The 16101-nt window shown below is 37.8% G+C and overlaps 1 protein-coding gene across 2 annotated transcripts; it reads left to right on the top strand.

The window, feature by feature from the left end:
- The first annotated feature begins 329 nt into the window (after positions 1-329).
- fastkd3 (FAST kinase domains 3) lies at positions 330-16045 on the top strand. 2 transcript variants are annotated; one of them, XM_081357226.1, is made up of 8 exons: positions 431-484; positions 1358-1427; positions 1559-3008; positions 3165-3250; positions 12724-12898; positions 13013-13082; positions 13185-13299; positions 15813-16045. In XM_081357226.1, exons 1-8 carry the CDS (start codon positions 474-476, stop codon positions 15909-15911), a joined length of 2076 nt encoding a protein of 691 aa, XP_081213352.1. In that variant the 5' UTR covers positions 431-473; the 3' UTR covers positions 15912-16045. The 2 variants fall into 2 exon arrangements, with proteins under 2 accessions (XP_081213353.1, XP_081213352.1); XM_081357227.1 differs by lacking the exon at positions 1358-1427 and having other exon boundaries at positions 330-484.
- Positions 16046-16101: the final 56 nt, after the last annotated feature.

Genomic DNA, 16101 nt, shown 5'->3' with positions numbered 1-16101 from the left:
AAGAATGAGAGGGAAAGGTTTATTGAGCAAGTAGAAGCCAATGAAATTATATTTAATTATAGAAATATTTTACATAGAAGTTCTGATAAGATGTGTCAAATATTGTTTTCTTTTTTAAAGAATACAGGGCTTTTAAAAAGAATTTAAAAAGTATAGAGAAAATGTAAGTTGTGGGTATACTCCAGTCCAGAGGTGGCGGTAATACAACAACAAGTTGTCAACCGCCAGATAAAAATAAAAGAAGAAGAAGAAGAAGAAGAAGAATTCATTTTCTTTACACACACATAGGTGGCGGTATGCACCAATGAAGTTGGTTTGCAACCCGATTTAGTAGAAGAAGAATCAACCTCACTCATGTACCTCTTACGTCAGTGTCTCTCAGTTGTACGTATCATAGGGAGCCCGACTTTATTTTGTGTCGTGTATGAGTAGTTAAAAACTGTGCCGCTTTGTGTGAAATCTGCACTGGACCCATGTCCAAGAGGTAACTGCTGTTCATTTATTTTTTTCTTCAGTCTTAGATTGTTGATTTCACACTTGAATGATTCACTACAAAATGATTCAAGAGTTTTTACTGTGGCTGAAATAGAAATGTCTTATTATTATCATCATTGTTATTATTATGTTGGCTTGATAAAGCCAATGATCCACGATATTCATCACACTCTTTTAAATAATAGTGTACAACTATACACATAACACTCACTGAAAGAAAAACGGTTGTACTGTAGGCTATATCATGCATACAGTATAACCTTCATATTTTTGTATAAATTGTGCTTTAAATAGAGCACCCCAGTATCCCCTTAGATATGGAAATGACAGTTTAATAATATTTAATTGGAATTGTGTTTTTCTTTTAATTGTTATTAAGAGACATTCTGCTTTATATTCCAAAACATTACAATCTTTCTAAACTATTTAACAGAGTAGGTACCTCTACAAGCATGATGAACACAGGATAGCCATAAATTACATGTCAAATGCTATATATGATATACCATCAGTTACATGTGTATAGTTTAGATTAATAGCTGCTGAATAGTAACAATGGCACTTTTGATATTAATTTAATCTTTTATGACTGTTACTGAGATTATATATATATGATATATATATATATATAGTAATATATATATATATATATATATATATATTAATCATAATAATGATAATAATATTAATAATATATATATATATATATATATATATATATATATATATATATATATATATATTTACAAATCGAATATATATATATATATATATATATATATATATATATTATCAATCGGTGCATATCTAGTCAGATATTGTGACCTTACCACAATCTTTTCCACCTCATCCTTCATCATAGCAGAATTTGCATGGTTTCTGTGTTGCAAGCTGAAGGATGGAGTGAGAAACTGAGGAAGCATCAATTTGAGGTTTTGAAAGTCACCCATTTGAAATCTTACTGACGGTACCTTGAAACAGAAAAACGGATATCTCCGATCACAAGTTTAGCAGATTATGTTTAATTTTAATTGACATGTTCTTTCTTTTGTTTTGACTGCAGATTAAGGATATGGTAGCTCTTTTTATGATGGCCAAAACCCTGGCACTGAGGCTGCATTTGCTGAGACATTTGGATGACCAAATCCTTCCTTCACTGAAAGCATGCATTGGTAAGCGTCTGGTTTCTCCCTGTCTTCGAACCTTTGCTGCCTGCTTTCCTACACATTCCAACCTCAGTCAAAGGCGTATATGCACCACAGAACGAGACCCACTTTTCCTTGTTGCTGGAACCATTCGCCCTTACCAGGAGCTCCTCGCCAGTGGAAGTGGTCTGTCATTGTTGCACCACCTTACTTCTGATGAGGACCACACCTTTATGAAACGACTCTCCTCCTGTACTTCATCTCAGCAAGTTCTATGTCTCTTGCGATCTTACCCTGTCCTCTCAGCTGCAGCAGCAGTATCTATACTTCACAGACTGGCTGACTTGGAGCAGGATGCCACATGTGGTCTTCGGGAACCAGAGATACTGCTATCAGATTTGGCCCTTAATAAACTTTGTCAAAGACTGGAACATGATTCAGCCGGATTAGAGGATGAAGTGTTGGTTAGAGCTCTCCTGGGCTGTACGCGTCTCTACCTTGACCCTCAGAGCCGCCTAGTGCAGAGGCTAGTGTTCGAATGCCAGAAGAGATTAGATTTGGAACAGTTAAGTGTTGAAGCGCTATGTGGGTTATCAAGGGCTTTCTTTGCATTGGAAGGGCCTGACGGTGGGATGGTAAAACTGGCTATGAGTCAGCTCCAAAATGAAGAACCAGCTCAATGGAATATGGCAGAGCTAGTTGCTGTTTACTGTATGCTAGCAAATGGTTTGGGTGAAGATGGACACTACCTGGAGCTTCTAAATGAAATGAATGTGCAGGCACTTCGACAGGCGCAACGAATGGACCCAGTGGCGGTTAGTAAGATTCTAGGTGCTTTAGTCACACTGAGACAGAATCAAGCATTACCACTTGTAATTGCGCTTTGCAAGCAAGCTGTTCATCATGTGCAAAACTTTGCAGATGCAGAACTGACTGTGGTGTTGTCAGCACTTATGCACTATGGACACAGCGACCACTTTCTTGTGGAAGCTCTTGAGCGTCATGTGCCCAAAGTTGCCTTCACCGCTCATGCAGAAACCGTAACCAAGGTGATGCAATATTTCCAGAGACGGCGCATTCTTTCTCCACCAGTTTTTAACACTGTGGCTGAGAGTTTTGTCTATCGCGCAGAGGAGTACTCGACGTGGCAGGTGTCACAACAGATAGCTGCACTGGGAGATTTGGGATATCTGCCACCTGACGTTGGGAGATTGTTCGGAAAGGTGGAGTCTGTTTTGCATGCCCGGTTTTCACAATTTCAGCCCAGAGCCCTTCTAGACCTACTGTATGCCTGTACACTTCTACAGAGGTACCCACTTAACTTTGTCTCAAAAGTCTTCAGCCCTTACTTCATGCAGCAGCTACAGGGTAAGAAGCAGTGAAGAAGCATGTTCTATGCAGTACTTGGGATTAATTTTCAGGAATATTCATTTAAATCATTTAAATTATTTAACACTTGATCATTAACATGCTTCTGTGCTTACTTTTTTGAATAATATCTTTTCCATCTCTGCACTTTCTAAGGGGAGGGCAATGGGTTGGACCCCATAGTGCTTGCAAAGCTGACTCAACTCTACATGACTGTAAAGCTGGAGTGTCCATTTTATGATGTGAGTAAAACTGTATTTTTCTATCTCACACCAAACATGATGTAAAAAAGCTGAGCAAATCACTAACAAATGTTTTTTTCACACCAAGAGTGAAATTAATCTCTGTCAGGATGAAAGAATGTAACTTTTATTTCAGTACAATAAAGGGCACAAATCGAATCACCTTTTAGCTAGGGATGGGGAAAAATTTAATTCTTAAGACAAATGATAACTGGTTACCATGATCACTATGATGATTTTTAAATGATTGATACAATAAATGAAGTAACTTGTGCTGTACACTGCAGAAAAATGCTTTTCTCACTCAGTATTTTTGTCTTGTTTTCAATCCAAATATCGAAAAAATATTTATAATACTGTTGATATGAAAAATCAGGTTGATTTAGCAATATAGCGGGTGTATGATGTATATTACTTTCCCACGTTCTTCTGAGTTGTTCAAAGCGTTTCTAATGATTGTTAGAAGGCAACCTTCTGACTGTGAGATGGCGAACGGGAACATGGTTTGTGTAACATTAGCACACATTACACATTGTTGGCGAATCATATTTAACCACATTATGTGTCCGACGTTGTAAAGAGCGATACCATTGTGCAGCGTTTACCTCAGTAAGTTGGCCGAGTGAATCTGTGAGTGGGGCCGGGGCTAATTAGCATATTCATATACAGTACTAAATGTTTAGAATAAATGAAGCAATGGAGTAGAGTTACATTCAAGCTATTTTAAGGTGAAATTTCCATAGAATGTTTTTGCATTTCACTGTAATGATATTAGCTCAAAGGGGAAATATTAATAATAATCCATAATTACTAATTATGATTAATTATTAATATTTGGGTCAGTTAATTAGATTAACTTTGAGGTAAGCCAATTAATATTACAATCAATTAATCAGTTCCAACGAACTCTTTGATTATTCATTTATTCTAAGAAAAGTGTATCTTTCATAGTCACTGAAAAATAATTATTCCTTAGCATGTACAGTGCTTAGAGCATGTAACAAGATCAAGATCGTAAAAGGGACTTTGTATGCAAGCAGAGACACTTAGAAACCACATCCATATTGTGCACAAGTTTTATTAACTAACTCACAAACATAACTAACACTAAACAAACAAACAAACAAACATACATACATTCATCCATACATACATAGGTAAAGTGGTGAGTGTTATGGAACCGGAAGCAGGAAATAGAACTATGGAGCAAGATTTATTTCAGTATGAAAAGAACCATCAGCTTATTTCAGAGCACCTCATTAAATTGATACTTGCATAGTCGGTTGCAGTGGATACAATTCTTGAAGTGGTTGAAATTGGAGTGCGTTGATGGGTCCCTGAGTGTCAAAAGTCACTGGTGCAAGTTGCCATCGTGTGGTTCCGACGCTATTGTGGGTCAGAGCTCGCATGGTGGCTTCGATCACATGGCTGTTGTGAGTCGCCTGGCCTGCTGAGGGCACGCTGGACGTCCCGTGGCATCCTGAAGTGGCGAGAAGGCCAAGAGTTGATGGTTGCCCGTTCAGTGATGGTAGGTTTGCAGTTTTGCAGTCTCCCTTTTGGGAGCCTGAAAGCATGGCAGGCATTGCTCAGGCCTGTTGGATCCAGTGTTCTGGAATGCATGTTCATTTCATGTTAGTCAGTTCATCAATAAATGAATGCAGGAGAGCCTGTTCTAATGTGTTCTGTGGGTTTTGTAGCAGGCCCTATTCACATTGCTACAGGTCATAAAACTAACTTATCTGATCGTTGTCAGGGTAACTGAGACCGTCGTGTCCCGTTTGGGGGATGGGACACAGATCCCAGAGAAGCTTGAAAGTTTTTATGGCACATGTATGTCTGATTTGGTCTTATTCATTACATTCACTGTGCTTCCTTTTTTTTTTTTTTTCTTCTTTTAAAAAAAAAAGAAATCAACATCCTGGACGTTGAGAGACAAAATCTATAAATTGTTAAATACATAAATACTTTTAAAGTTGCAATACATTGTGCAATACAATGTAATTACCTTGACAGCTAAATATTGTTGGAAGGTATGGAAAGTAATATCCTTTTATGGAAAGCTTGTATTCATTTTGAAGAATTAAATCCTTTTGAGTGAATGAGACAAGTAAAGCGCGTCGTGTTGCAGAAATCATCATCATCATCATCATCATCAGGTAATAAAAACACAATGTTCTTTGTTAGTTCATGTTAGCTCAGATCTATTAAATAATATTCCCCCAGTTTCACAGATAAGGCTTAAGCCTAGTCCCAGACTAAAATGCATTTTTGAGCTGTTTTAACAGAAAACAACTTGCACTGACAGATTTTAAAATATGTCAGTGCCATTGGTTTGTCTCAAGATGCACACCAGTAATGTGTTTTTCTAAGGCACATTAATAAAAGCTACGCAAATTGAACTAAGGCCGTGTGTCCACCAAAGCGTTTTTTGCCAGCTGAAAACGCTAGGCGCTCTGCTAAAAACGCTCAGCTGTGGGCGCTTGAGAGCGTTTTGGCAGCGCAGCGTTTTTTCAGTTGAGACGGTTGAGACCGAGACACTTTACTTGTTATGATACGGAATATCCGCGAAAGTCTTACTAGTATATCATTTCACACATATTTTGTTTCTGTGTTGATTCTATATTAAAATGTCAATACAATGTAGTGTATTTTATCTGGCTCTTGATTTTGTTCCGTTATTATGCTTGTTGTTGTCATCTGTTGACGTTGTACTAGCAGAATCATGTGGCGGACGCGGTTGGTCGGTATGGTATTAGTCCCGCCCCTCCTCCACTGTGATTGGACGGTTGGGTAAAAAGTGACAGTGATGAGCGCTGCGTTTTACCAAAAGTTGAACATTCTTCAACTCTCGGCGACCAGTAAAAAACGCCGAACGCTCAGCGCTTCAGCGTGAAAAAGACGCTCAGCGCCTCGTTACGCTCATGGCGTTTTAAAAACGCGGCGCTCCCATTGAAAACAATTGAAAAAACACGCCAGCCGCAAATAAAAACGCTTTGGTGGACACACGGCCTAAGGCCTGAACTACTGGCTTAATCTAAGCCCAGACCATTAACATATACAACTTTTGTTTTTAATAATGTACTAATAAATGTTACTAACATTTGACTAAGATTAATAAATGTTTTAGAAGTATTATTTATTGTTAATTCATTCAACTAATGTAGTTAACTAATGTAAACAAATGGAACCTTAAAGTGTTACCTATCTATGCAATAAATACTTCAGAAATAAGATGATCTTTAACTTATTTTTCTGGATCTTGTGAGTAATCTAGTGTGGGCTAGTGTGGGTGGCCCAATCTGTCAACTGTGTGCTCAACATTATTTTCCGGTTATCACTGTAAAGCTGCTTTGAAACAATCTGTATTGTAATAAGCGCTATATAAATAAAGGTGACTTGACTGTTTCCATAGAAACTAGATTTGATGACATTAAAATATCATTGTAAGTCTTTTTCAGTGTTGTGGTATGTGGGACAATAAATATGTGGGACATGTCCGTTTAGATGAAAAAAAACCCTATATATATATATATATATATATATATATATATATATATATATATATATATATATATATATATATATATATATATATATATATATATATATATAAATGGTCAGTAATCAACAACAAAAACTAATTTTAAGTTGGTTTAAAGCAATATTTATATTAAACAAATTCATTTGAAATTATGTCAAAGTGTTGAGACATAAATTCAGCTAATACCTATTACAATGATACCACAATTGTACCCTGGAAATCCAGAGTTCTCGTGAGAGCACAAGTTGAATTTGCTCAGCGAGTTCTCTGGCGTCGAGTAATGATGTTTATTAAATATGCCCTTGTATCCGAGCTGCACCAATCACATCGGGTTATCTGCGGCCCAGAGGCGAGCTAAACAGATGACGACAGCGCTGTGGCGTCGAAGTCATTAGTAAACATTTCAAGATGGCTATGGTGCGCATGCGTCGCGTCTGAACGCGTTGTTTGTGTTTGAAACTCTATTTATTTGATTCATAATCCGTGATTTTTTCTCTTTAAACTCACTTACAACGAACATTTTCTACTTTTTCTCACTGAGAAGCACTGCTGCTCAAACCTCATAGTTACAACGCGGACTGTTGAACAGACGCGTCTCAAGCCGATTTGTGACCCAACACCGGTTTTCACCTGTGGGTCACGGCTGAGCGCGTCTTCTTTACACTCACTTACAAACGAACATTTTCTTGCCTATCGTGCATCTACATTACACCCGTACCACTAAAAAGACGGATTATATCCAAGACTTCAGTCATAAATTAGTATTAATATTGATAGCATCACTGGTAGCGTCGTTGCTAACTTACTGTCCATCTGTTAAAATGGCGAATATATCAGATGTATGTTGTCTACCTTTTGGTGCAGGTGAGGACACATTCGAGCTGCACGCGGTGCAGTCTGACCTGGAAGCTGTAGAGAAGCAGATCCGCGACCTTTTAGAGAAACAAGCCGAGCTGAGAGACCGGCGTTTAGCTCTTGAATCGGCACGCGCCGATGCGTCGATTAGAGACCGGCGTTTAGCTCTTGAAACATCACGCGCCGATGCACACAAATCAGTGACTAACATTAGTAATCCACTGACCCCGACCTCGACTACTCCGTGCGTTTCTCAGCATTGGTCCCGAGCGCCAAGGTCACGATCAGCCATGGTTTCGTTCACTCCGGCTCCGACACACCACCACGAAGCCTGGGTGGTTCCGCAGCGGAAGACGCGAGCCAGGACCAGAGCAAGAATGTCTCCGCCCCTCCCGGTTTTCGAGATCTCCACCCAGAACCGCTTCTCCCCTTTTCGGGAAACGGAACGCGATGCTGTCATCATCGGTGATTCCATCGTCCGGCACGTCCACGCTACGTTAGGTAAAAGTAAGGTGCGCAGTCACTGCTTTCCTGGTGCTCGTGTTTTCGATATCGCTGCGCGGGTACCCGAGATCTTGAACGGTGACGAGCATGTCGGAGCCATCGTGTTGCACGCGGGAGTGAACGATATGAGGCTGCGGCAGACGGAGGTTCTGAAGAAAGTCTTCAGGAGCCTGATCGAGACGGTACGCAGCACATCGCCTGAAATAACGATCATTGTGTCTGGACCGCTTCCCACGTACCGACAAGGGCATGAAAAGTTCAGTAGATTATTCGCGCTAAATGAATGGTTAATGTCATGGTGCAATGAGCAGAAACTGCTCTTTGTAAATAATTGGAATCTGTTTTGGGAGCGTCCTAGGCTCTTCCGCGCTGATGGCTTACACCCAAGTAGAATCGGAGCAGATCTTCTGTCTGATAACATCTCCAAGATGTTAAATACCGTTTGACTAGTAACCAAAAGTCCAAATTACAGTCTCTGCTGCACCAACTTAATTGATATAAATATTAGTGTAGAACATTGCATAGAAACTGTGTCTATTCCTCGTTTAGTGAGATCAAATAATAAATCTACTGCAGGATCTAGAAAAAATCTAATTGTTATTAAAACAGAAAATCTCGCTATTAGTGAACAAAAACAATTTCTAAAGCTAGGTCTTCTAAACATTAGATCACTCACACCTAAGGCAGTTATTGTAAATTAAATAGTCACAGATAATAGCATCGATGTACTTTGCCTTACTGAAACCTGGCTTAAACCAAATGATTATTTCGGTCTAAATGATTCTACTCCATCAGGATACTGTTATAAGCATGAGCCCCTGATTGGTCGTGGCGGCGGTGTTGCAACAATCTATAGAGATATTCTTAATGTTACCCAGAAAACAGGTGACAAGTTTAATTCGTTTGAAGTACTTGTACTAAATGTTACGCTCTCAGATGTAAGAAAAAAATCCTTATTATCTCTAGCCTTGGCTACCGTATATAGACCGCCAGGGCCTTACGCTGATTTCCTAAAAGAGTTTGCAGATTTTCTCTCAGATCTATTGGTCAGCGTCGATAAAAAATTGATTGTTGGTGATTTTAACATACACGTTGATAATTCAAATGATGCGTTAGGGGCTGCGTTTACAGATTTATTAAATTCCTTTGGGGTCAAGCAAACCGTCACTGGTCCCACTCATCGTCTAAATCATACACTCGATTTAATTATATCATATGGAAACGATCCAACCAATATAGATATCATTCCACAAAGTGATGATGTCACTGACCATTACATGGTAACTTGCATATTACGTACTGCTGTAATATGTCATGCGGCGCCGCATTATCGACCAGGCAGAACAATCCTTCCATCCACCATAGATAATTTCTCAAATTGCTTATCTGATCTATCTCAGCTGCTGCCTGAACCCAAACAAACAGATGAACTAGAAGAACTAACTAGCACTATGAGCACCATTCTCTCTAAAACATTGGATATTGTTGCACCCATTAAATTAAAAAAGGTCAGAGAGAAAATTAAAGCACCATGGTACAACAATACTACGCATGTTCTAAAGAGAGAAACCCGTAATTTAGAGCGTAAATGGAAACAAACTAATTTAGAGGTCTTTAGAATCGCGTGGAAAGACAGTATGTCACGTTATAAAAAGGCCCTAAAAGCGGCCAGGGCTGAGCACCTCCGCAAACTAATAGAAAATAACCAAAATAATCCAAGGTTAGAATTTAACACCGTGGCTAGATTAACAAATAAACAGACGTCACCTGAACAAAATATCCCGTTACAGTTTAGTAGTAATGATTTCATGAACTTCTTCCCTGAGAAAATAGAAAGCATCAGAACCACAATTGTAAACGTTCAATCTTCAATCGCGCCTTATAATTCAGCCTCAATTATCACCCCGCAAGAACAATTACAGTGCTTTACAACTATAGAACAAAAAGAGTTAAATAAACTTATCACTTCATCTAAAACAACATGTTTATTAGATCCTATACCAACTAAACTACTGAAAGAAGTGTTACCTATAGTGGAAGAGCCTCTCCTCAATATTATTAACTCATCTTTATCTTTAGGTCATGTTCCAAGAACATTTAAACTGGCAGTTATAAAACCACTCATTAAGAAACCACAATTAGATCATAATAACCTAGCAAATTATAGACCCATTTCAAATCTTCCATTTATGTCTAAAATATTAGAAAAAATGGTGTCCGCTCAACTGGGCTCTTTCTTGCAAGAAAATTACATCTATGAAAGGTTTCAGTCTGGATTCAGGCCGCACCATAGCACTGAAACTGCGCTCGTTAAAATCACAAATGATTTACTTTTAGCTTCTGACCAAGGCTGTATCTCAATACTAGTTTTACTTGATCTTAGTGCTGCGTTCGATACTATAGATCACACAATACTCTTAGATCGACTACAAAATTATACTGGTGTTCAAGGACAAGCATTAAGCTGGTTCAAATCATACCTATCTGACCACTACCATTTTGTCTATTTAAATGGAGAAAAATCGATCATAACTTCAGTAAACTATGGAGTGCCGCAGGGATCTGTGTTGGGCCCTCTATTATTCTCAATATATATGATGCCACTTGGAAATATTATAAGGAAACATGGAATTAGTTTCCATTGTTATGCTGATGACACTCAAATATATATTTCATCACGACCGGATGAAAACGCTAAATTATCCAAATTGACAGAGTGTGTTAAAGATATAAAAGATTGGATGACGTGTAATTTCCTTTTATTAAATCCAGACAAGACAGAGGTAATACTTATCGGTTCAAAAAACCGCCCACAAAACCTCTCACAATACAACTTTAACATAGTAGGATGTCCTGTTACTTTATCCTCTACAGTAAAAGACCTGGGTGTTATACTAAATTGCAACCTGTCTTTTGAAAATCATATTTCATATTTTACAAAAACAGCCTTTTTCCACCTTAGAAACATTGCTAAGCTGCGTAATATGCTATCAGTTTCTGATGCAGAAAAGTTAGTTCATGCATTCATGACCTTGAGACTACTGTAATTCTTTATTAGCTGGTTGTCCTGCATCCTCAATAGTATTAAGAGCAGGCGCGCTCAACTCCCAAAATAATTTATGGGTGCGAGTAATAAAGATGTTTATCAAAAATAAAGATGAAAAACCGCACTCTCAGGTTATATTTTCATAAATGTATTATTACTATGTCCTCACAGACGCGTTTCGGCCTAAGCCATCATCAAGCCATCTGTGAGGACATAGTAATAATACATTTATGAAAATATAACCTGAGAGTGCAGTTTTTCATCTTTATTTCTGCATCCTCAATAAACAAGCTACAGTTAGTCCAAAATGCAGCCGCTAGAGTTCTTACTAGATCAAGAAAATATGATCATATAGCACAGATTTTATCATCACTACATTGGTTACCTATAAAGTTCCGTATTAATTACAGGGTATTGCTACTGACTTATAAAGCCCTAAACGGCTTAGCTCTAGTCTATTTAACGGATCTTCTATCGCCCTATAATCCATCGCACTCTTTAAGATCACTAAATTCGAGGCTTTTGGTCATACCTAGGATATCCAGATCCACCAAAGGAGGGAGAGCATTTTCACATTTAGCTCCAAAACTCTGGAATAGCCTTCCTGATACTGTTCGTTGCTCAGACTCGCTCTCCCAGTTTAAAACTAGATTAAAGACGCATCTCTTCAGCCAGGCATTCATATAATATTTTTAATATTACAGTTCAAACTACAATCTGGCCTTTAGTTCATAAACGCCAGAGGAGAACTGGCCCCCAACTGAGCCTGGGTTCTCCCAAGGTTTTTTTTTTTCTCCATTAGGTCACCTGATGGAGTTTCAGGTCACCATTAGGTCACTTGATGGAGTTTTTCGGTTCCTTGCCACTGTTGCCTTTGGCTTGCTCAGTTAGGGATATTTTGGGGATATTTAATTTAATTTTATCAATCAATAAATTCCACTAGAAACAAACCTTGTTGTATTATTTTAATTTAATACTTTAAAGCTGCTTTGATACAATCTGTATTGTGAAAAGCGCTATACAAATATACTTGACTTGACTTGACTATGGATGAACACCAGTTGTTTCATTCGGCTTTGGCCGCTACAATGACTGTGTTAGACTTGGCTTTTTATCTAAAAGAGGAACAGAAGACGGCGCTCGAGTCGGCAAAAAAGGCATTTTTGCTGTTTTCCCCGCTGGTAGCTAAGCGTATGGGGCTTGTTGTGATTGGTCGTAGTGTTATCCAATTGCGTGCAGTGAGATTTTCAAATGCATGCTTGGTGCTGCCCCTCGAGCTGGCCGATTTTCATTAGTCGATGCCAGACCATTAATCTTTCAGATTTAGGTTTGGATTTCCAGGCTACCACAATTGTGGGACATGAACAAAAATGGTGTTTGGACCTATAAATGCTTCATAATTATAATCAGTAATTTGTTTTAATGTGAAGGTGTGTAATGACTCTGTGTTTATATTTACCAAACACCCATTTAAGTTGCTTATTTATTCATAACCAACCATGCTGATTTCCTACACTTAACATGCAGGGTCCACGACTTTCGCCAAAGTTTCGTGTGAAGTCATTTTTGGCTTCTGGACAGTCTTTGGAAACTCATGTGGATCCTCAATTCTACAATGCTGTGAAGTCTGGCCTAGTGGATCTGCTGGGAGCTCGATCTTACTTTGCTTCCAGAGTACTTACACCATACTGCTATACGCTAGGTAAAGATGATAGACCTAGTGTGACCTTGAAAATTGTACAGCTGTCAACTTCTGACACTAACACGTTTCTGTGGTTGCATATATGCCAATATTTTCTTGTTTGTATATCTGCAGACATTGAGATAAAACTAGATGAAGAAGGGTATGTCCTGCCTGCCTGTCATTCAGAAGAAGTCCATAAGAGGTAATGCATGCCTGATCTTTGCGGGAGAAAAAACAGGCACTGATGTTTAGTGGTCTGTAAGATTATATATTCTGAGCTCAACATTAATTTGTGTGTTATCAGAATTGCTCTCTGTATTGATGGGTCAAAGCGCTTTGCAGCTAATGCAGAGAAACTTCTAGGCAAGGAAGCCATCAAGCAGCGTCATCTGAGGATTCTGGGATATGAAGTTGTTCAGGTAAAACCAACTTAATTTCTCTTGCCTTTTTATTTACAGGCTGTCTGTTTTACTAAAATGTTAGTTACCTTGTCTTCATAAGTGTATTTGCATAGATCATTTTAAAATATCTAAAATTTTATTTTAAAGGAATGGTTCACCTCATAATGAAACTTTGGTCATTTACCCTAATATTGTGCCTCATGATATTCTTCTATTAAACACAAGATACAGTTATGGTCATAACTTTACATGCACCTTGCAGAATCTGCAAAATGTAAGTAGTTTTAACAAAAAAAAAAATGGGATCATAAAATTGCCTTTTTTAGTGCTACCCTGAATAAGCTTTTACACATCAGATGTTTAGAAACAGATTTTCTTTATCTGGATAATCTTGCACATTCTTTGGTTTTCCAGGATCTTCTGCATATTTGAACCCTTTCCAGCAGAGACTATATGATTTTTAGATCCATATTTTAATGCTTAGGACAATTACAAAAGGGTGCAAACAATCATTGATGCATCCTTTTTTTACTGTATTTATTTGAACTTTTTCTTTTAATTTAGAAGCTACATATAATACCAGAACAATTTCCCAGAAGACAAAATGAGGTTTACTCTTCTTAAGCTTCAGTGAATGATTGCACCTTTTGTAATTGCTGTGTATGAATTGTATGAATTGTACTCAGTGCGAAACTACAGCCACTGTTAAATAGGGTTCTAGTATGCAGAAGAAACCAAAAAATGGGCTGGACCTGAAGGGTTTTTCTGAAGAACAGGACAAACTAGTGTCTCATGAACAACTATCTCAAAACATCATTATCGTGGATCATCCAGATAAGGAAACAAAGTATTAAGAATCAAGCATATGTAAACAGGATTATTTGTGTAAATTCAATTATTTCTTCTTGGACTATATGTAAACTTGTGTGAAATTGCTTATTCAAAGAAGTACTAAAAATAGCAATTTTAATGATCCCTCTTAATTTGTTAATTAACATTTTTCAGATTGTGCAAGGTGTATGTAAACTTACAAATGTACTGGGGTTAGACAATGAAACTGAAACACCTGGTTTTAGACCACAATAATTTATTAGTATGGTGTAGGGCAGATGTGTCAAACTCAGTTCCTGGAGGACCACAGCCCTGCAGAGTTTAGCTTCAACCCTAATCAAACGCACCTGATCCAGCACATCAAGTCATTCAGGCTTATTTGAAAAATACAGGTATGTGTGTTGGAGCAGGGTTGGAACTAAACTCTGTAAGGCTGTGGCCTTCCAGGAAATGAGTTTGACACCACTGGTGCAGGGCCTCCTTTTGCGGATACAAGTCCGGCACAATGGCCAGAGGGACTTTGAGCCATTCCAGAACAGGTGACTGTGTAGGCTATCAACTGCACTTTCATGTCCATCAAACCATTCTGTCACAAGTCTTGCTGTGTGCATTGGAGCAAATGTTCTTGACCCTTAAGAAACTTTACTTAATGCTGTCACATAACAAATCTGCTTCATAGGTAAAATTAAAATAATTGCTAATCAGAACTTTGAAATACAAATGTAAAGCCTGTACAAATACTAGAAATCGTGAAATAATGTAAACATCATGTAACAAACAGTAAAGTTTTTAATAGATAAATTAAATGAGTAATGTCCTTTGGCACTTGGCATAACACTTGGCTGTTAACTTATGAATTTCCAAAAATTAATCAAGTTTTTTTCAGTTGTATGATGTTCTTTTCTAATTTGATGTCATAACATTTGCTGTCTTGCCGCCATCCAGTCACTGCATTGCTGATTATGGTTTCAAGTATCGATATATCGTCCCTTTCCAATGAACACAAGAATGTGCAGTAATATCAGAAAACTTAATCCAGATATTTTAATCAAATCCGCAAATTCGTTTGAAGAACCACATTAGCCTGAGATCAGTTATCACGATTAGAAGATATGGCATCTGTCAAAATCAACTCAGATGTATTAAGTGAGGTATGAAGAATGGACCCAAGGTCACAGATGAGCCAACAAGATGCGCACCAACAATTTGTCTTCTTTTGAACTCTGTCCATTATGTTGTGTGGATGGCAATATTTTATGTACAGCTGTGCTTTTGCTCTGCTAATTCAAACTTCACACTCTGCTCTTACTAATGGAATGTAAAATCAGTGATGTTCGGCCACCAGGTTGCGCATATGCGTGAAACCTATAACAAACCAGTGTTTGTTTCATTGTCCAACCCCTGTATTTAAAAAATGTCTCTGTTGTTTTTTAACATTCGATCGGATACAAAAGATTCAAGCTCTGAACAAGGATAATAAGGGTAGTGTAAAAGCAATTCATTCAACTCCAGTGGTTTAATCCGAGCCTTCTGAAGTCATACAAATTTATAACACCATGAGGGCAAGTAAAATGAATTTTTGTTTTTGAGATAACTAGATTTAAACCCTAATCATATATTCTTAATTGGGCTTAACTTGCACTAGTTTGGAGTTTGGTTTTATGGTCTTTTTTTTTTTAATTTTTTTTTATGGTCTCTAGATTTCATACTATGAGTTTGAAAAACTCAAGAATAAAGAGGAGGTTGTGGAATATCTGCACAAGAAGATCTTTCCTAACAGCTACAGACTCAGCTGGTGACATCTGGATCACTAAATGTATATTGAATTCCTATTTCGAAAAGCAGTAGATTTGTATGTAAATGCTTATTTTTGTGTACTAATTTTTTCTTTTTGCTCTTAATGTTTGATTTATGTAAATTCCCATAATAAAAGGAGTGCATAAGATTTTGTCTATTATTGTTTCTCTCTAAATGAAACAGGCACATTCT

This window comes from Scardinius erythrophthalmus (assembly GCF_964197995.2).
Source record: "Scardinius erythrophthalmus genome assembly, chromosome: 2".
In the NCBI taxonomy this organism is placed as follows: domain Eukaryota; kingdom Metazoa; phylum Chordata; class Actinopteri; order Cypriniformes; family Leuciscidae; genus Scardinius; species Scardinius erythrophthalmus.
This window is presented reverse-complemented; position numbering and strand designations above follow the sequence as displayed.